The 22496-nt window shown below is 41.3% G+C and overlaps 1 protein-coding gene across 1 annotated transcript in view; it reads right to left on the bottom strand.

The window, feature by feature from the left end:
* Nucleotides 1-14630: 14630 nt before the first annotated feature.
* Nucleotides 14631-22496, bottom strand: part of Mttp (microsomal triglyceride transfer protein) — a 38419-nt gene continuing 30553 nt past the window's right edge. Inside the window, exons 16-18 of the mRNA XM_028760404.1 lie at nucleotides 19755-19879; nucleotides 17300-17470; nucleotides 14631-16000 (exon numbers count right to left, since the gene is read on the bottom strand). Coding sequence (XP_028616237.1) covers nucleotides 15826-16000; nucleotides 17300-17470; nucleotides 19755-19879 — 471 coding nt within the window. The 3' untranslated portion in view covers nucleotides 14631-15825. The remainder of the gene's footprint in view (nucleotides 16001-17299; nucleotides 17471-19754; nucleotides 19880-22496) is intronic.

Here is a 22496-nt window from a genome sequence, read left to right as displayed (position 1 = left end):
ACTTTCTCTGAACTTTTTCAGCATCTTTATTTTGCCTCTTGGCTGGTCAGCCTAGTAAAGAATTAATTATGTGACATTTGTGCCTTCATGGAGCACAGCAGAACATAGCTGGCCTGGGTGTTCTTATGCTCAGTTTTCTAATCAGATGGGAAATAAATATTCTACCCAAGAGAAAATTGAATCAGGTAGCTATTTCACTATCATGAGAGACAAAGAAAGACTGTGGGATGTGTGTGATGTGTGTGTGTGTGTGTGTCTGTGTGATGTGGTGTATGGTGTGTGTGTATGTGTCTGTGTAGTGTATAGTGTATGTGTGTGGTATATGTGTATGGTGTGGCATGTGTGTGGTGTGTGTGTGCATGTATCGTATGTTGAGTTTGAGAAAAGTAAAAAAAAGTAGGGAAAAGAGAATAAATTGAAGTCTAAATATATCCAACATACACTAAGCTTCTATCTGGGGTTTTATCATGATTAAAATGTTTATTTGAATTAACATGATTAAATGTTCAGCCAGAACATTCTATGCTATAAAGAGAAACCTGAGTCATGTTAGTGACACTAGACCCAAGGTTATTCCAAGGTTATTTCTTTAGTGATGAGAGAGTTCATAAGAGGAAGGGTATGGGGTGCACATATGAGGGGACTCCGTCTCCCCAGGGATGCTGATGGGTTGAAACATGTTGGGTGAGGGCAGCCACATGGCTCTGACCAGAGCACAGGTACATATCACTTAAAGTCAGGCAGCGGGGACTCAGAGTGTAATACTATTACTTGCCGGTGTAACCCAGTATTGTATACACTTTCTTTTAACTGTAAAATGGAAATAATTTTGAGAAAAGTTGTAAAGATGGAACTGTCAATTCCCTTTAAAGAACGTGACATATAGAAAGTGTCAGTGTTTCTTGGAAACTAGAACCCATAAATGCTCTAAAATCTCCATAGGTCCCGGACAAACCAAGAAATCATCCCTATTGTTTCAGACATCCAGGGTGGTATCAGGGCCCTGGGCACAAGATAGCTGATGTTCCCAATCAGGAGACAGCCATGATAGCCCAACAGTCCCCTCAGTCGGGGACTGGCCGGTCTCCAGTAAGCCAGTTGGCTGGGTGCCATGGTATACTAGTATCCCCCTCAGCCTTCCAGCCTGTTATACAACTCTAGGTCCAGCTTGTCAGCTGCATGGGGTGATTCTCCTCTCTGTCTGGGCAACAGCCTGGGAGGAGAAAGGGGAAGTCTGCCCCAAATCCCCGATGAATGCGGTCAGTGGTCCAGGTCTAAACGCCTGGGAAGGCATCCAGGGAGACCCCTCAGTAATACAGTATAGCTAACCTTCATCTTTACTCTCAGCATTCACTTGAGAAGCCTCTGGTGGTTTTTTTATTGGGTAATTACTACCATTTTGTCCTTAAGTACCAATACTTTCAAACAAAATTTCTCTAAACTTAATAGATATACACACAAAAAATATCTTATGGGTATCCACAAAGCAATATCTAGACTAACGATTCCTGAATGTGATCCTAGGATATTGTATAAACAGATTTATCTTCATTTCTTAGTTGGTTGTCATCTTAGAGAGTAGTTTCTTACGATCCTCCTGTTCCTCCCCCTGCTCTTCCCCCTGCTCCTCCTCCTGCTCCTCCTCCTGCTCCTCCCTTTTCTCCTCCCCTCCCCCTCCTATTGGCCCCTTTTCACTCTGCTCAAGGAGTCCTTAAAAACCATGCCTTATGACCACACCAAGCCAGAACTACTGTCAAGTCCCTTTATGTAATTCAAATAATTTTTCTTAGTCACATGTTCACTCCTCCTTCACACGTGACTGTGTTTAGTTTCCTCTTGCTATTCTGTGTCTGTTGAGATAGAACATCAAGCTTAGCAAACTGTGTATCAGTGAGTTCCAGGGGAATGCTAAGCGGTAGGTTCCACGTGTGCCATACACCAGCTCCTGGGAGCTGCTTAGCTGTGGGCACTACATGCTCCATACACACCAACAGTTCCTTTAGCCCAAATATATCTTCTCAGTATAAATAGGAAACGAGAAGATATATTTGAAGTATATTCACATAAGCTGCAAAAATTATCATTCTGTCTTTTATTCTTAATAATCAAACTTAAACAGATCTTTTTTTCTAGGTCACAAGATTAAAGTATTTCTTGTCTTGCTACTTTGGTTGTGTATAGTTAGATAGTTACTTGAGTCTTCTATCTCAAGGGTATGTTTCACACGATAGAAACTTCTTATTTCTCAACAGATAGCACTTGAAGTTCTTTTTATTTTTGCCTTCATAATATTGTATCTAAAAATCAACTTCCAGGCATTAAAAGAATTTCCTTAATCAAAGTTCTAGTAGATTATACTAAAAAAATTAAATAATAGAGGAAATGGATTTTTTTATACTTTTGAATGTCAGTGCTGTCTTAATATGGGTTTAATTGCATTATATGTAATAGTAAGTGTAATTTCTATAAAAAAAGCACACCAGGAGAAATTCCACATAACTTATTTAGCGATCATTTGCTTTCTCAGAATCCCTAGTGCAGGGGTTCATTGATCTAATTAGATTACTGGCATAGCAAATTTTAAATGATGCCATTTAATTAAAATACCAGTTCCGTATGCTAGTTTTTAAGGATTCATACAATATACCATTTTGTCCTTGTGAATTATTTCAGAGAAACTAAACATTTAGCTCTAAAATCATTTTGAACAGCTGATTGAATTTGAGTCAGTTTTCAAAGACAGGTTCCACTTGGTGGCACTTTCTGGAGGTCAGTAGTGTCTAGAAACTGCAATGGCATGGTTACTAAAATTATAAGTTCCATACTAAAGAGAAATGGGACAAATAATCAAATAGCAGACAGGGCATGCAGTGCTTTGTTGTTGTTGTTGCTGCTGCTGTTGTTTTGTATTTTTAAAGAGGAATATTCTTTCAGAATTAGCCGTCTTTTCTTTGACCATGTTTTCTTTGCGTTTTTTTCTTTTGCAGGAGCAAGACAGAAATAAGAAGTGTTCTTTAATTTGAAAGTTTCATTGTAACACTGAATTCATCTGAAAAACTTCCAGTTGTGTTACAAACTTTTATTTCTTATGAACCACGTGTGTAAGTTTGAATGTTTTCCTGAACAACTTCCTTAAGGTAGCTTTTGTTATTTTAGTTTTACTAAGATTACTGAATGATTGCGTTTCTCCCCAGGAAGTATTTCTTTTTATACTTTAATACAGGACATAAGCTTTCTGGCCACCGCCTGTCCTCCTGCACTTGTGACCAGGCACACAATACACAGAGTATTTGAATGGTTCATTCAAAACAGGCAGTGGAAATCTGATTGGTTCAATTGTAAACCAAATCAGCAAATCAATAATTAGGATCAGAAATCACCCTGGAGTTTCTTGAGCTATGTTAAGTCTAGCTGACAGGATGGCATCTCCTACTTAGGTTTTAAACACAACTGTCTGCGTCCAGTAATAAATAGCCAACTCTGTCGTTCTGGCTGTTGTGTTGTCTGGGTTCTTGACCAGGTTTGACATGATTTCTCATGTAATCATGACAAACAGCGGTTTTGACATTTGTGCTTTAATTTTTCTCATGTGCGCAGTGCCACGACACTGTTTTTGCCTTAAAGCAGAATGTTTTGAGGTATGGGAGAACCAGTGATTACATTGAAAATTAAGTTCTTAGTTTCAGAAAGCATAAACCACCCATTCTTTTTTAATAATCCAATCAGTGTTGTAAGTGTGCAACACACATACCCTTAGATGATTGCCTTCATAGTTGTGTCCTGCCTTTTGCCATTTTCAGCCGGAAGAAAAGCCTGTTTGGGGAAGAATATAGAATGGCTGTGAACTTTGTTTCAGTGTTTCCAATTCACTCCAGCCTCAACCATCCCACAGGAGAAGCCCGTGATTACAGTGCCCGCTTATTGCTTCTGGTTTTCACAATTGTTAAGATTCTGAATCACCGGATGCATTACTGACCAGTTGTAACCCAATTCTGACTGAATGGATACATTCAGCCTTTCCTAATTGGCGTCTCAATTAAGTGATACACTGAAGAATTTCCTAATTACTGTCTAACCAAATACCCCTTTAAAACCCAAGTATTAATTCTCAAGATTTCTGTAAGGAATTTCTGTTCAGTTTCTTGTTTGTTTAAAGATAAAACATTCTGATAAATTTTTTTAGATGATCCTTTTTATTTTGACAATCATCAGTATTTGCTTTCCACTTAAAATTGCTTCTTGAAGTGAGAGATTTTATGCCTGTCAGAATACTGAATTTTCTAAGGCTTTTAAAATTTAACTACTGTGGGTTTTTTTTTGTTTTTGTTTGTTTTGTTTTGTTTTGTTTTGTTTTGTTTTTTAATCCAGGCTCAGAATCAAATTCAATGCCACTTCTGGGGCCTTTCTTTCAAGTTCTAAAAATTTAGCTCTTTTAGACAAAGAGCAAGACTTGAAACAGGAATAGTGAGTGGGCTTTGACCACAATTCACTCGGTCCCCGGCCAATGAGCAGTGAAATAAACCCTTGTCTATGAGGCATGCGCGGTATGGAGCATGGTCTCCGGGTTGGAAGATGCCTTTGGGCCATATTTAGGAAAACATTGTTACCCTAGAACTTGAACACTTTTTCAGACAAATTGACTGTATATAAGGGTCACTTAGTATTGGGACAAGAAACCAGAATCCATTTCTTTGGAAGATCTCAAACCCATAGCTGAGACCAGCAGGTGTGAGGTCTCAAGGATTTAGATGGAACGGATGGGGTGTGGGCTTTGAGTGGGGAGAAGCTGTGCCTGGGAGGCCATGTGAGTTCCAGCAGATTCTTGGGAAAGCCCCATGGGTTGGTTTGTTATCCAGCTCCCCACAAAGATAGGAAGAAAATGTGTCGTGGGCTACTATCAGTGTTTATCACCAGCAGATCTGAGCCTTCCATTCTCCCACAGTAGGAGAGAAGCTCGGGGTGGGGGTGGGGGAAAGAACTCTTTGTGTGTTGCTTCTATGTAAAAGCCTGAGCCCTCGTGCCGCATGCTAAGGATGTGGTAAATGTCCAAGTGGTTAAAATGTAATTATAAACTGCCTTTCATAGCAGATATTGATCATTGTCACAGCTGGGTCACCTTTTGAGGTTTACTACCTTGGGTGACAGAGAAGGAAAATTCTCATAGGCACATGCTGAATCCCGCTCACCCGTTTCCTTTGTTTGGCCATTTCTTGAACTTACATAGACCTATGAATGAAGTGGCTTCTCCCTCTTCTTTCAACCAAAGTGGAGTGAACCTGGAATTTAGAAAATCTTCTAATTCAAGAAGTAATAACTCCAGCAATTTCTTTTAACTCCTGAGCTACCTGTCATGTTTTCTATAAGAAAACCATTAGTTAAGTATCCTAAATAGAGCCATGAGCTTAAATCTAAACAGAATGTGGCCCAGCCATAGCTATTTTCTCTCAAGGTCATGTGTGATGCTTAGTTTCCAGAATGATCATACTATTCTCTGGGAAGGAATTTTGACTCATTTATTGCTTCCCCCCCACCCCCACTCCTTGTTGATAATGGGATCATGTTGAAACAGGCTCTGGTTTGACTTGTTTCTTGGAAACTAAACACACTTGTAGCCAGTGTGAGAATTCAGTTCACCAGAATGTATTTCTTTGAACACTTACTGAAACTGTCTTCAGGAGTAAATGAAGCCCAGTATTAAGTGTCTGTGATAATATGGCTGTCTCAAGGTAATTAAACTAACAATGAATTATACTCTGACAGCTTCGTGACAAATTTCAAAAATTAGCATGCCGTTGTCCAAATTCACCTTGCATCATTAGAGAATGTCCAGTGACATACATACCTTTTTCTTTATTCAGATCTGACCTTTTCACCTTCACTTCTTAAAGAGATTTGATGCAATATGACTCTTTTCATCCACTGTAGAGACAAAAGCCCGTATTTGCTGCAAACCGATGCTCCTATTACCTGGGCTCTACCTTGGACTGCAGGACAGAATTGATTCTTAAGTAGACGGCTATACTTCCACGGTGATTGTGTGCAGTGTTGACTTCTAAGTAGATGACCACAATCTCATGATAAGTGTGTATATGTTGCGTAGGAAACACATTCAGTGACACTCTTTGTATTTAAGACTATCACAGTATATATACATTTTCCTATGTGGTGCTTGAGGAGTCTCATTCTACAGTTTACAAGGTGTAATATTTGCACCCTAAATTCTCAGGGTGTGCTATTTTACCCTGATACTTGAAAGAAAAAGGTGCCCTGTGTTTTATCAGTACTGTTGACGGGAGAAAATTATGTGTAAGTTTGTTTGAGAAAATGGCTCATAAAAACCAAATCCAGAAGCTCTTCAGCTTTCGCAGAACCTCTAAGGAGATGTATACATAGGTAATATATATTGTCAAGAGACTGCTAATGTCTTCAACTTCTGGGTCTGAGAGAGGCCTCATAGGTACATAGAATCACTAAGAAAGCATGTAGCCTTTGCTCAAAAATGCCTTGAACTTGAATCTAATGTGAATCATACTCCATTTGTGACACGTGTGAACAAAGACCCAGAAGGAGGACCCTAAAACATGGACTCCGGTGTGTGCCCTGTGTCTCTGGGGGAGGGCTGAAAGTTCTCTGCAACACTCAAGAGCTATCCAAACCCTCAATATTTCATGTTGTAAGTGCCTTTTTTTTTTTTAAATTTACTCCTGTTTAACTCAAAATGGTGCAGAATAAAATACATACATCTAGTTTGGTTTTTCTTTTAAGTTTCTGAATTGCTTCTTTTCAAATTAGTATTAGTGGCACTAAGTCCTTTCCAGGGTTCCCTGAGTTACCTACTATAGCTGTATCTGTTTTCTAACAAGTGGTCTTTCTCCACCCCCACCCTTTTTGAAAGATGTGTGTTTATGTATTTATATATAAAATTATATTCTTGTATAGTGATGGCTGAAGAGAATGTGAAGACTGTGGAAGTTGTGTATGAATAGAAAAGCATATATTGTATAATGCAGACAGAAGGACATTGGATAATGTTGAACTGTACCCCAGACTGTGAGTGATGCATATGGAAAGAATGTGAAAATTTAAACTGCACCAGTGCATCCGTCTTGGAGGAGAAGTTTCTGGCTGAGGTTTGATGTGATTTGATGGTACAATGCGGCGAGCTGGCTACGGGAACTTTGCATCCAGCCAGCAGCTCCAAGATTTGCCTTTCAAGTGCTCTTGCCTATGGAGAAGACTGCTGAGAGTCCTTGTGACAAGCCTACTTACCTTTAACTGCCAGCATTTGTAAGGTGCGATCTTGTGTATTGGTTTTTTTATTTTGACAGTTTTGAAAACATGTTTGTTGTTGTTGTTGTTTTTCCAGTAAAAGTAACCACAAAGAAAACATACGCGGTTGGTCTTTATTTTTAACTTGCAAAGCAAACTTTGGGCAGTTTCATTTTCTCCTAGCTTCTAGTTTGAATTCCCCGTTTAAACAAATATAGTCTGTAAATACTGTACAACCAGGTATGCTGGTTTTCTATTAGAATGGTAACAAACACCTGCAGATTCAGTAGCTGAAGACAGTGAAGACACATTTATGATCTTCTAGCTCTGGAGTTTAGAAGCCTGGTATGCCTTTTTCTCTGCACGCAGAAAATATCATCAGGCTAATCTAGTGTTATCTAAGCATACCTGCCTCACAAAGTCACATTTGTGGAGTTCCTAACAAGGTAAGGCGCTGTTTCGCTGACTCCAAAGTGCTTCCTTGACAATTGTCTCTGAGAACCCACATGGAAGCCCAGGAAAGCCGTGATCATTATTCTTCTTAAAATCTGAAGATTGCTACCGTGAAGCTCAGTGCTGTCATGGTCCCTAAGCACAGTGCTGACCAACTGAGATCACTCAGAACATTAATGTTCAAGACATCTGGACCTACACTCGGGAAAAATGTCCAGCATTCCTTGTGTTTGAACAGGAAGGAGTTGGCAACTTGAAGCAGGAAAGAAAAAGCTCTTTGGTAATTTTTCTAGAGTCACCTCTGACTTCTGGCTCTTTTTTTGTTTTGTTTTGTTTTTTTGTCTTTTTTTTTTTGGAGGGGGGGTTTTCAGATATCTCCCTGTCACCTCAGGTGTACACCAATTTGCTCAAAACATTCCTAACTTTTCTATTGTGATAATACAGTGACCAAAAACACCTTAGGGAGGAAAGGCTTCATTTCAGCTCATAGATTGAAGTCCATTACCCAGAGAAGTCAGAGCAGGAACCCCAGGAGGAACTGAAGCAGAAATCAAGGAGAAATGCCCCTCACTGGCTTGCTCAGCTTGCTTTATTAGACAACCCAGGTTCACTACAAAGGGGTGACGCCACCCACAGTGAGCCGGGTGCTTCCACATCAACCATTAATCAAGAAAATGTCCCAAAGACTTGCCTACAGGCCATTCTATGGAGACATTTATTCAATTGAGATTTACTCTTCCCACACAAGTGTACACACTAGTCTTCATTTTAGCCTAAGCACCCAGTTCTAAAATTTCCAGACTCACACTGTATGTGTGACCAGATTTCCCTTAAGGTTTAGACTGATGTCATGCAGATGATCTGGTGTTCTGTCACAGGCTCTCATCTCCACAAGCAAACCTTAAACACGAACTACTGGAATCTGTGTTTCTCAACAGTTCCACACCACTTCTGAGGAAACTTTTGCCAATTTTCAGCTCATTAGTGCTCAGCCACTGCCCTTAGTAATAATGGAGCTCTGTTTATCCCTGGATCCTCTCCTCCCTCTCCTCCACAGCTTACTGGCTTCCAACCCATCCCCTGTCATATTGATAGAGAACTTATCTACCTAACAGAGCTCTGATTATCAAAACCTGCTACAATATTGTAAAAACTGTAGCTTTAGAGCCAAGTATGTCCATTCTTCTACTTATGTATTACAGAACAGTGACCTAACTCCCAAACCTAGTAGATTTAAATAGTAATTGTGAAGTCACCTGCACAGCTGCAGGTTAAGCAGAGTTTGGCATGGAAGGCTTGTCTCTGCTCTTAGGGCATCAGACAGGACCTGAGAGTATTCTCTCCCACTGCTCATTTACAGACATGACAAGCTGCTGCTGTCGAATGAGAACTCTGCTGAGCCACAGACAAAATGACTTCAGGTCCTCTTGAGAGCTCTCACTGACCTTGCAGCTGTACTTCAGCTAGCCAGGCTAGCCAGTGAGCTCCGTAGTGACCACGCCCACCCCCACGCCCCAGATGCCCTTACTGAACTAACGCCCAACTTCCTGGTTGAAGAGCGTGAGACCACCTCCTCCTTTAAGCACCTCTCTGTCTCTCAACACTTCATCTCACGAAGATGAAGAGCTCTGTGACTGCGTTTACAGAGCTGATTTTCAAGCAGAGTGAACATGCATAAAAACACAGAGACAGATCCCCAAAGCAGGAGGGAATTGACTCACTGAGACACCCAGTCATTTGAACCTTAAGTCTATGCTGGGAAGAGGATATCCATACTTTTACGTGCAATCCCAAAGATTGACAGCAGGCATCTTCCTAGTAAGAATAAATGGGTGAAAATAGTTTATAGGTTTGTGTGATACTCCAAGTCAACTGTAAATAAATTAAACCATCATTAATGGGGGGGGGGGGGAGTCACGGATGTTCTAAACAATCCATGACCGCAGAGTAGAAGAGAAATAATTAGTGAAGCTCATTCCAATGGTGGAGGTTTTAGGAATGTGAATTTTTGTGTTGTTTTTAATCTTATCACATGTGGTCTGCAACTATACAGCTGGGTCTCTTTGAGCCCAAGTTGTTTTCACTCTCCTGCTGAAGATATAGACCTGACTCTGCTCTGAGATCTCCGATGACCCAGACAGTAAGGGAAACTGAGGAACAGCCACAGCCAGAGGCTGGGACAGAGCTGAAGAAACCATGGAAGCTAGCTCAAGGATCACTTCTTGGATATTTTTTTTTCTCCTGCCTTTTATGCTCCCTTAGGATTTCTAACACAGAGATATGGTTGTAAATTGTATTGTTTCCTTTAAACTTTCTTGAGTTGATACACTATAACCTGAGAAGATTGAAGAAAAATAGAACTTGAAAAAATATTTGTTCTTTGACAGTTTCATACACAATATAATATATGATGTATTCTGATCACATTCATCCCCCCATTACTCTCAATAATGTCCATCCTACTCCCACTAGGGAGTACTTCTTATGTCTACGTTGGTTTGTTGGTTGACTCTATAGTTGCCTGTACAAACATGGAGTTAGAGTTATTACTGGAGCATTCTGGTCATGAAACATGACACATGCTTCCCCAGAAGCCATGGTCTGATACTATCTCCTCAGAGCTAGGCCTTCATGACCCTACTGCCAACCATACTGCAAGGTTGACAGGTTTGATCATGTACAGATAACCATAGCTGCTGCAAGTTTATGAGCTTGACAGCCATGTGACGTCCAGTAGAGAGCACTTCATGGCACTCCTCATCCCTCAGCTGCTACATCCTTGCTATCCCCTCTCCCATTATGTCCCCTGAGTGTTGGAATAGGTGATATAGGTATCATGTTTATAGCTGAGTATTCGAAACAGTCACTTGTTCTTAACACTCTCATAGCTGTGAGCCTTGACAGAGGTGCTGGGAACTGAACCCAGGTCCTGTGCAAGGATAACACATGGTTTTATCTCCAGAGCCTCCATTTGTACAATTTTAAATGTGTTAGGGTTTCAAATAACATTGGCTTTCAATGTTTTAAAAATTGACACATAAAGCCGTGAATGTCATTGTCATACACACACATGTGCACACACATACTGAAGGTTTGGAGATCTAGACATTACATTATATGTAAATAAAAATGTGGCATTTGTCTTGGTGGGTCTGGCTTATATCACTTAACCTGATGATCTACTGTTCTATACATTTTCCCGCAATTATCATGATTGTGTCCTTTATAGATGAATAAAACTCCACTGTGCATATCTCTTATATATACTAGTTCACCTGGGCAACTGAGCTAGTTTCATGTCTTGGCTATTGTGACCAAGTCAGTATCTCTGTGTTATGCTGACTTAGAATCCTTTGAATAAATCCCTAAGAGTATCTGCTCTGGTTCATATAGTAGCTCTAGTTTTCATTTTGAGGAATAAGCATAGTGATTTCCATAGGGGCCCTACCAGTTTACAGTCCCACAGGCAATGAATAATAACTGTTGCTCTTTCTCTACATCACTGCCGGCAATTAGGGTTTGTTTTCTGAATGTTAGCCATTTTGACTGGAATGAGGTAGAATCTTGATGGAGTTGTGATTTGCATTTCCCCGGATGACTAAAGATCTTGGCCACTTCTCCAAGTATTTAATGGCTTTTTTGCATTTCTTTCTTTGAGGACTGTCAGTTCAGCAGTCTGATCACATTATTTGGGTGCTTAATTTTTGCAGGTTGTCTTGCTTACCACTTTTGTTGCTGTGACCAAGTCCCTGAGAAACACCAGTTCAGGGAGGACGTATGATTTGAGGGGATACAGTCCATCATGGGGGCAGAAACATGAGGCACACTGGGTCTGCGGTCAGGGAGCAGTGGACAGGGTGCAGCTCGGCTATACAATCTCAAGGGCTACTGTCTGTGACCTACTTCCTTCAGTGAGACTCAGCTTCTTAAAACTTCCACAACTCTCCAAATCAGCACCACCAGCTAGAAACCACGGACTCAGACATGACCCTATAGGGGATACTGTGCATTCAAAGCACAACGAAAGTCCTTATAGACGGCAGCTATTAATATCTTGTCTGATGCGTAGTTGGCAACGATAGTTTCCTATTCCGTAGGATTTTTCCCCCATTTTGATGCTTGTTTCCTTTGCTGTTCAGAGCATCTTTAATTTTATGTTTATTTGTCAGTTCTTAGGATTATGACTGCTCTGTTAGAGTATCTTTGCAGAAAGTCTGTGGCTATGCCTATGTCTTGAGATATCTTGTCTGAGATTTCCTCTAACAGTTTCAGAGTTCCAAGTCTTACACTGAAGCTTTTGACCCATTTTGAAAATGTGTGTGTGTGTGTGTGTGTGTGTGTGTGTGTGTGTGTGTGTGTAAGATATGGACCCAGTTTCATTAGTCTCATTGTTGTGCCAGCACCATGTGCTGAACGAGTTGTCTTTTTTCTAATCTCTGTGCCCGATATCTTTGTCAAAGGTTCAGTGGCTGTAGCTATATGGGTTTATTTCTGGATCCTCTATTCTATCCCACAGATCCAAACTCTGTTTTCTATCTGTACCTTGCTGTTTCTGTTACAAAGACTCTGTGGTGTAATTTGAGGTCAGGCACTACCGTGACCCCGAGGGTGTTCTTTCTGCTTAGGATTGTGTTTGCTATTCTGGGTCTTTTGTGCTTCCTTGTGAACTCCTGCGTTCTTTTTTCTGCTTCTGTGAAGGATGACATTGGAATTCAATGGAGGCACATGGTAGATTGCTTTTCTTGATGTACTTATTTCACAGTACTAATTCTGCCAATCCATGAGTGTGGGAGGTCTTTTTATCTTCTTGTATGGTTTTTAGTTTCTTTTAATAGTGTCTTTATGTTTTCATTACAGAGGTTTGCTATCTTCTTTGCTAGGGTTATTCCTGGAAATTTTTCAAATGTATTGTGAACAGAATTTTGTTCCTGGGTTCTTTGTAAGAAAGCTTGTTATTGGTACATAGAAAAGCTACTGATTTCATGATGTCAATGATGTATCCTCCTACTTTGATGAACATGTTTATCACATTGCAGAATTTTTCTATTTATTTTTAAGGATCCTTGAAGTAGAGGATCGTGTCCTGTGTCCTTCCACTAATGAACAGGTAAACAGAAGATACATGTATGAGATTGAACGCTACTCAGTATACAACAGAACGAAGCACTGATTATGCTACAGTCCAGACAACATGGAGAACAGGATGCTGAGTGAAAGAGGCCAGCCTCAAACAGCATGTAATAGATCTCATTCCATTAGCGTGAGATGTGCAGAGCAAACAGGTTATTGATTTTCTAGGGTTAAGAGAATGAAAAGATTGGAGCCAATAGCTAAAGGGGGAAGGATTTCTTTTTGAAATGATGCAAATGTTCTAAAAATAATTATGATGACTATACACCGCGATTATACTAAAATATTGACTTCTATAAAAGAAGCAATGTGTGTAAATTCTAATCCTGTAGAGATTGTGCCAAAAAATTATTATGTGTTATTGAGAATTCAAGCTTGCTCCTGGACCTATACATCCTTCATAGGGGAAGGGACTTCTGGCAAAAGAAACAGGGAAAAGAAAGGAAAGAGACGTACAACACAGAGTGGGAGAGGACTTCTGAACAGCCATAGACTGGGATCTACAGAGAAACACAAGAGCTCCCGGAACATGAGACTCTTCCTCAAAGCTTTGCAGCTGCTCTTGCATCTTTACCCAACCTGTCGCCTGGATGCTTTCAGCAGTGAATATTTGAAACTAAAGTCAGATATAGGACAGTGGAGCCTGACAGCAGGTGCTGGGCACCAGTGCTCTGAAATGAGCCCCAATTCTATCATTCTCTAGGTCAGAAAATGTCTCCTGTGCTTCAGTTTCTCCATCAACAAATTAACTGCACAGTATAGTAGCCATTAACCCTGTAAGTCTACCAAACACTTGAAATGTTAGTCTGAGAAGCAGGGAACAACTTGTCACGAGCCACCCTGCAACCAAGGACAAGAGATGGCCGTCACAATTCACGGAAGAGAAGCCAGGCTAAATCCTCCAAGCATGTTGGCAGGTGTTGGCTTAACAGAGCCTAGAAATCCACCTTAAGAGTATCCCACAGCTTCCAATCTCTTCAAAACACAAAGGCTGTCTCACATGCACAGCAGTAAAGTATCCAGAACAGAAGAGAGGCCTCCAAGTGGATTCTGACTCAAATACCCCATTTCCCACCCTGGCATACAGTCTAGTTCTCTTAAATTTTTATCTTGTTTATCTAAAAAGGAATTGTTGCTTGCCTTGGGTTTATGGATCCTTGTCTCTTTGGAGCATGTTTGGAGCATGCTAGATACTACCCAGTCTCCAGTGACTGGATTCAGCTAGGCTATTGGAACACTCATGCTCCACGTACCAGAGTCATCCTGTCTAGAGAAGTGGTTTCTCTAAATTCCACAGAGGCAGCTGTGTCTTATTCCACAGGCATAGAACTGAGTTCCTCAGCCCATGGCCCCTCAGCCTGTGCCCCATAAATCAACCTGCCCAACCCCCAGCTTCAGGAGAGTGTCTCCCCCAAAGCCAACCCAATGCCTTCCACCTTCCCTCCCACCTTCAGTTTTGGACTTGTTTTTCCATTATTCAGTAAGACAAGCATGCCGATCTACGTGAGTAGCACAAGCATGCTTATCTATGTCGGTAACACAAGTGTGCAATCTATGCTGGTAATACAAGTGTGTCAGTCTTTGTTTGAAAACTTGAGTTGTGTATTGTTTGTAAGCTGCCAGATCCTGAAGGATTGGTCCATCTCCCTCAGAGAGATGACTAGCCACCTAGAGTCTGTGTGCTTGGCTTGTTGCAGGGTTTAGTGCAGTGAATCCCTGGGCTCACAAATAGCTAGATCCGAGGACCGTGGATTCAAAGTAATACAAAACAAAAGAAGCACAGTAAATTACATGTGTTTATTTTTTATCATCACAATTTACTTTCTACTCCAGCTAAACTTCCATTTCATGTGTTTCCAGTTCTGTTTCAAACTTCCATTTGTCTAGTGACATTTGGGGGTGAGGGGGGTATTACAATAAAGACATTTGTTTTATTAATAAATATGTTTAAATGTTTGGTATGGCCTTTTAATTCATACAAATAGATATGGTCTTTATTTGATTTCATAGTTTTGAAATACAAATCCATCATCTTCTTGTAGCAACAATTATTCCAATTGTTACTGGATGTTGAATAAATTGCAGTCAACTAGATGGAGTTCCTACCATCCGACAATCAAGGTATAGAAAAAGTGGTAGCTACAAGATGTCCCCTACAAAGAACTATGTACCACATTACAGTATCAAAAAGACACATCCAGAGAAAAATCTAATGGGTGTTCTGAGATTCAATTATTTTTACTCCTGTATGATAATTCCATTTTTTTTTTTAAAAGGGTGAGTGACTTCCAAATGGTCTCACTGTGGAGCCAGCAGAGACACGTCACAGAATGCTTTAATTTGGTGGCTTACCTTCATGCTTATAAAACTATCAGAAAACATAAATATTAATTCTTGAGGTTGACTAGCAAAATTCTTTTAATTCGTATCTCTATCCTTTCTCAGAACCTTCCCATATACACTAGAAGGAAAAAAAGAGAAGAAAGAGAAGAAAGACAACAATAACAAAAGCAAAATGGTTTGCTTGGGTTTCATCCACCTGGCCTCTCTTATGTAATGTGCTTCATAGAAAGCAAGCTGAAGTTTCTGTCAAGGCTTCACTCTCGCTGAAAAGTTGTTGAATCAAGTTCACATCTGCCTAAGTTTTATGGTGTGGGATTTTGCTGTTTGTTTGTTTTCTTTTGTCTTTGTTTTTATACAAATACTAGTCTCTCAGCACAAAACTAGACTCACTGTACTGGTTAGGACTTTGGCAAAGTACAAGAAGTAGGCATGTTACTAAGTGTCGTATGGTGACTCAGAGGGACACTGTGGGTCATCTCCTGAGTAGGCTCAACTTTAATCAGCTGAAGTTCTCCACTGCTCTTTACAAACATCTTAAATACGGGTAAAATATGTAAACACTGTGCTCTCGGAGAGCAAGGATTGGGCATATCAAAGCATATCATTCTCGAGGAAATGAACCCACGGGACTCAAAACCATCCACCGGAGTTATCACTCTCTGGCTGAGGCGGGAATACCACGTTGCACATCTCAGAGTTCTCTTGATGGAGCGGGAGTTCACATCCAGGCACTAGTCTCTCTTTTCTTCTTCGAGAGACATAGCCCCTACCTGTGGATAGCCTTTCATATTTTGTCTCAAATTGCCTGTATAGCAAGAAGAGGAAGGACAGAGTTACACACAGTTAAGTCACCCACGCTGGTTCCTGTGCTTGAGGCTCTGTTGGGAGGGGAGTTGTAGGTACTATTCTTTAAAGCATTCTCATTGTTGTCTTCTGATACCAATAAGTACATTGTGACTACCACGCTTTGTTCTGGAAAGAAGGACTGAAATCCTTAGATGTTGTTAAAGCTTAACAGGCCTTGCTGCCTCCTGCCTCCAGGGAACTCCCTTTCACAGCACTGAGTTCAACAGGGTTGAATATTGAGAGGGAAATACACCCAGCGAATGGTCAGAACAAAATGGCGAAGCAGTCTAGGTAGCCATGTGGCCGGGTTTGCAGTCACTGCACGTATTTATGGGCAATTATTCCAGACAAAAACATAAGTTATTGTCAGTGAACACCAAAAGTTCTGAACATAAGCCACCATTATTTGTTGCAGGAAAATGTTAAAAACCCTGGTGTTTGGAATTAAACCATTGATGTATTTTTAAAATATGGGTCATGAAATCCTAGTAGAATAAGGTATCCAACTTTGGCCTGGTTATCACAAAAAGTGATGTAAATTGTGACTTGCCAGTTCAAGTGTACAAATTACGCTTACGGTTAGATACTGTTCACGAAAACCTTCGTAACTACTATGGAGGGTTGGGTGTTACCTAGACTCAGATCATGCTTGCTCTACAGGATAGCTCTGTGCAAAGAACTGCAGCTAGACCCAAGGACATGGTGTTGATGAGAGTTCGGCCCAGAGTGGAAGAGGAGCTGTGTAGATACATAGACAACTGCATACTGGGTTCTTAAGGATCTCAGCTTTCTCATACTTTTTAAAAAAGAGTTCAGAATGCCAAATTCTCAAGACTGAGTCCAAATTTAAACAAGGTCAAACTGCATGTTGTACAAATAACTGTGGATTCCCTTGGAAATGGGTGACCAGATGTATTCTGTCCAGGAAGCAATTGCAAAGATACCAGACAGCAAAGGCAAATGTGGTATTTTTTTTTTTGAAACTAGGTGGTCACTCCTACAGTAAACTGAATCCCTTTTTTCCTTAAAGGTTATTTCTAGATTAAATATGACTTAATTCCATATCAAACAAATGGACCCTTGGTGTCTTAAAAACCTAGTTTTCTTTATTTTGATCTATCATTCTCTTCTTTAAGGATAACTTGCTGTTTACTTGGTTTCCACTGTCTCCTTTTAAGTCTCACACTGAATGCTGGAGATTGAACACAAGCTCCTGTGAGGCAGGAGAGGCTCTGGAACTTGGGGGCACTCATCTTACCTGAGTGGGGCTTCAGCCCTGTCCATCTGCATGCAGACCAAGAACGGGTACTGTGAGAACTGCACTGTGGAGATGAACTCCAGGCCAGCCTCTGTCTCTGCTCTGCTCTCCAGGCCAGCTTTCACAAAAGAGGAGTCCACTGTGACGTCACTGGTTATTACCACAGCCACCCTGCAATTTTAACAGACATCTCTTATTGTCGAGTTGAACTCAGCAGGAGGACCAACCGAACTTCAGCAAACCTCCATTCATGGTACCATGAGGAAATATTTAAGAATGGAGATGCGACCTCAGTGCACATAAAGCCTTGTTGAAACCAGGGCACAGTGGTGCCAGAGATTAGCCATAGAAGAGTTGTTCTTTCCCTGGACTTCCCTTGCCTTGAATTCTTGACATGGGAGCTAAGTGTATATCACATATAAGCTGTTTGGACTGTGTGCCCCCAAAAGCAAGGTGAATCATGCCTGGAACCTAGTCCTTTCTCAGTCCTAGCAGCATCCACATTTTCTTAGAAAGAAGTATGAACACATCGAGAAGACACCTGGCATTTATGATAATTTTGTGGTTAGCTACTAGCTTCCTTAGCTATTTCAGTTCCATTCATTACTTTCCCCAAGGTTTGCTAGAGGCACGTATATGGTTGCCAAGATACATGAAAGTATGCTGCGTGACAGAGAGCCACTCCTGAAGTGGGATATGGATACACAGACAGGATGGGTTTATCAGTGGTCACTTAGAGAATCAGACAGACAGGCTGGATGACTAAGGAATATGGCTTGGTTGACAATGAAGAAGTTAAAACAAAAATGTAGCACAAGTTTGGCTTTCGTTAAGCACCTGTAAACTTCAGCTAAATAGTGGGAAATTATGTTCCTGGTGAAATCAGATTTACATGTCTATGTCTTTTTTTATTTTAAAAAGAGGAATGCTAATTTTTGTCTGGAAGATTAAAAAAGGAGTTTGCTTCTGTTCTCAGTATCAAACAGGCCATGGGTCGTTTGAGATGTGTACAGGTGGCCTTTAGTCCTTTACCAGATCTTCCACTGTCTCATCCACAAGCAAATATTTAAGGGGTGTCATTTATGCAAATGAACAAGCAAACGAGATAGAAGACAGGAGAGTTACAACACGGACACTGAGAGGACGGAGGGGGGAAGGGACACGAGCTCAGTCTGCACAGTGGACCTGTGTGAAAGTCTGCATGTGTACAAGGAGAATACACAATGAAAAGGCTTCACTTGGTTAAAAATGAGATTATCATTTTATTATAACTCAGCAGAATTAGCAAATGAAGATAGACTGATGCCAATAACAGAGATAAGCTTAGCCTTTTATGTTTTATGTTGTAATACTAATATGAGATCTTGGGGATAAACAGGAAAGGAAAGGCTATGGTGTAACAGCAACGTGTTTGTGCATCAGTGTGACAAGGGGTCACCTTTGCTCTGTGTCAACACACATTAGAGTCACTTGAGAAGAGGGATTCTCAATGGAGAACATCCCTCCATAAAATCAAGCTGCAGGCATTCCTGCAGGGCATTTTTTAAAATTAGCAATTGATGTGGGTTAGCTTGTTGGCTCATTGTGGGTGGTGCCACCCTAGGCTCATGTTCCTGTGTTATATATACATACATACATACATACATACATACATATATATATATATATATATATATATATAAGCAAGCTGAGCAAGTGCCTCTCACTCTGCCCTCTGTATCAGTTTCTACTGTGAGTGTTCCCCCCAACTTCCCCGGAGGATGGACTACAAGCTAAGAGATGCAATAAACCCTTAGAAACCCCAACTAAGACAATGTCAACTGCTGAAGTAAAACACGAAAGGAGGATGTCTTCAAAAGCGAGAAGAATCTCCGTGCTCACCTCAGTGCTCACCTCAGTGCTCAGCTCAGTGCTCAGCTCAGTGCTCAGCTCAGTGCTCACCTCAGTGCTCACCTCAGTGCTCACCTCAGTGCTCACCTCAGTGCTCAGCTCAGTGCTCACCTTAGTGCTCATCTCAGTATTCACCTCAGTGCTCACCTCAGCACTCAGCTCAGTGCTCATCTCAGTGCTCTCTTCAGTGCTCATCTCAGTGCTCACCTCAGTGCTCACCTCAGTGCTCACCTTAGTGCTCACCTCAGTGCTCACCTCAGTGTTCACCTCAGTGCTCACCTCAGTGCTCATCACAGTGCTCACCTCAGTGCTCATCTCAGTGCTCCTCATCTCAGTGCTCACTCAGTGCTCAGCTCAGTGCTCAGCTCAGTGCTCAGCTCAGTGCTCACACTGACCTGTTTCTAAGATGCTATTAATGTAATGAATTCCCACAGTCGTTTCTGGTGCCATGGCTTACAAACATTGCAAACAGAAAGCACAGAGTTGGAGTAGTCTGAAGGTTAAACAGCAACCAGGACATATTCCTGCTTTGTTGTTGTTGTTGTTGTTGTTGCATTATGCTTACCGATTTTTCACTCGGGTTTTAGACTCTCGATACCACAGACTGAATTCCATTGAACCAGAAATATCAATAGCTAGACCACCCTGGATCTCCATATTGGCCTTTAGTCCAGATTGCAGCTGAATATCCTAGAAGCAAAAAAACAAAAACAAAAAAACCAGTATAAGCACAAAATTAGTTAACACATCTTTCAGAGACACTCTTGGCTTCCTGATATACAGTCCTCTGCTGGAGACTTTGTAAATCTGTTTGTTCCTGTGCAAGCCCAGGACCTCTCACCTGCTTAGTGTTCTGCCATCAAGCTATATCCCAGTGAAGAAGACTTAGAAGTACAGTATCCTGACCTTGGCCACCAATGAAGGCATTGCTGATTTGTTAAATAAGTCAGTCAAAATAGTGGGGCAATGGAATATCAGTTGAGAAGGCTGTTTTCCTTTAGGAAGGGAGTCAGCACTATCAGAGACAGTTTCAAAATGCAAGCTCTGGTTTAGAAACACTGAGGGCAGGGCCCAGCAATCTGCCTTTACTATGCCTTCATGTGATTCTGACACAACTCAATTTGAGAACCACTGGACCAAGAAGATGAAGGTATTTCCATCAGAAACCTAGCCGTGGCTTTTTTTGGAAACATGAAGATGGGACAAAATGATCTATTCGAGTCCTGAAGCGCTTTGCTAATTGTATGTTGAGGCGGACACAGACAATTGTATCTTCTGGCAAACAAACAAACAAAAGGCAGAATTAAAATTCCCAGAGTAGTGCTCAAGTTCCCGGAACTGCCTAGGTCAAGCTAGAAAGGGAAAGGAAGGCAATTTAATCTGGCTTCAGCACCCTGCTGTTTGACATTTGAAATGACATTCAAACACTGGCCAAGCCAAGCACAAGCCCCACTGTATTTCTCAAAGGCACAGTGACCCTCGTGGACGGTTTTCTTGTTGTCTGAAGCACACCATTTTGTGTTGTTTGCCTGTATTTAGACTTTGGCTCTCACATTTTCCGTGTACATAAAGTGAGGTGATGCTGAAGAGGCTCCATGTAAGACTGAAATCTGATGGTCTGAGGCAGTGCTGGATATAACAGTGATTCCAGAAACACACTTCTGTACCATTTATTCTGGTATTCCCCCAAAGATGGTAAGAGTTCCTGGCAGCTAAGAGCATGACTAAAGACTTTGTGTAGCTGCCATAAGCAGACCCCCCCCCAAAAAAAGCCATGCATCTGCCAGGTACAAATGCCACAACTGCACTTTTTAAAAAAGGATTGTGCTGTTCTCTCTGAATTTGAAACAAACAAAAGAACCAAATATGGTGGGAAACCCCAGAGAACTGGTTTATACTGAAGTGGACTGAGAAAGTTTGACCTTGATATGAAAATGCTTTCATTCTGAAGGTCACTCCTCAGAAGAGCAGGGGGTGCTCAGCGCCAGGGCTGGGACACATGACTCAACATCCCTAAAGATGCTTAAAGTTAGATTTACTCTAGGACAAAAATGTGGTTGCCATTGGATACAGGGGATATGTCAGGCTTCGTAACTAAAGAAAAAAAAAACCTCTCCTGTAAAATGCACAACAGTCATGCCAAATGTGTACTTAAACCTTAGAAAACAGGGGAGACATCAGAAGTCAGCTGCACCCCATGTCCATGTCTGTTGCCAAGTAATTCTTAATATGTCCTGCCTCAGAAATAGTCCTTAATTTTCTTGCATAGTATTTTGTTTTCTTGATCTGAAGCACGCAGCTTTGTTAATGCATTTAGTCCAGTAGGTCCCACTGTCCATACAGTACCTGGATGCCAAAGCATCCAAGCCATGAGACAGAGCATTTCACAGTTATCAGACAAAGGGCCTTGTGTGAGAAGACCTGTTCATTGTGAGGGGTTTGGAGAAAGACTTTGTCTTTCTCAAATGATTCCTTTTCTTCCCCACAGAGGGACCAGGGAAGAAGTCACAATGAATTCTACTGGATCCACTAATGAGGACAAACCAACCTGCCCACACCCACCACCCCGCCTCTGTGGAGGGAACTAAACCATACAGTGCACTGGTTCTAAAGTGGAACTAACAGAGGTTGAGTCCCACTATGCCCAAAGCCTTACACATGATAGGCTGTTTAAACACGTGATAGGTGGTTTAAACATTGAAAGCATCCTTCACTGACAGGAAAATTATGGCTCACTGGCTGCACCTAGAGCCAGGACTGCCCACACCGTGTCTAAGATTGGGGCTTTCAGCCGCTCATCACAGCTGTCACACAGTCACAACTCTTTTGTCTCACAGACTGCAAGTCCTTTCTGAGGGAGATTGCAAAGAAGACAGAGCATAAACTTAAATCCTTAATTGGCCCGGAATCCACATTGATTTAAGGTTTTTGTCAACAGACTTCAGGAAGAAGGTGTCAGAACTTTGTGTTTGTGATTGATGTGATTCCTTTGCTCTTTAACTCTGACCTGAAACTGTTTCTTGTAGAATAGACATCGACATTTGACAGCTCCTCTTCTTGCTTCTGTCTAAGAAAACACATTATTTCCTAGCTAAAGAGGCTCCTCCTTTTCAGACATCTGTCTCTGAAATGTAATCCAATTCTCATGAGATACAGACAGACAGACAGACAGACAGACAGACAGACAGCTGCATGCACACATGCACGCATACACACACACACCCACAGAGAGGGGGGGGGGGGGGGGGAGGGGGGGGGGAGGGGAAGGGGGAAGGAAAGAAAAGAGAGAGAGAGAGAGAGAGAGAGA

Source organism: Grammomys surdaster, unplaced genomic scaffold (assembly GCF_004785775.1).
Source record: "Grammomys surdaster isolate TR1022 unplaced genomic scaffold, NIH_TR_1.0 126531, whole genome shotgun sequence".
Lineage (NCBI taxonomy): Eukaryota > Metazoa > Chordata > Mammalia > Rodentia > Muridae > Grammomys > Grammomys surdaster.
This window is presented reverse-complemented; position numbering and strand designations above follow the sequence as displayed.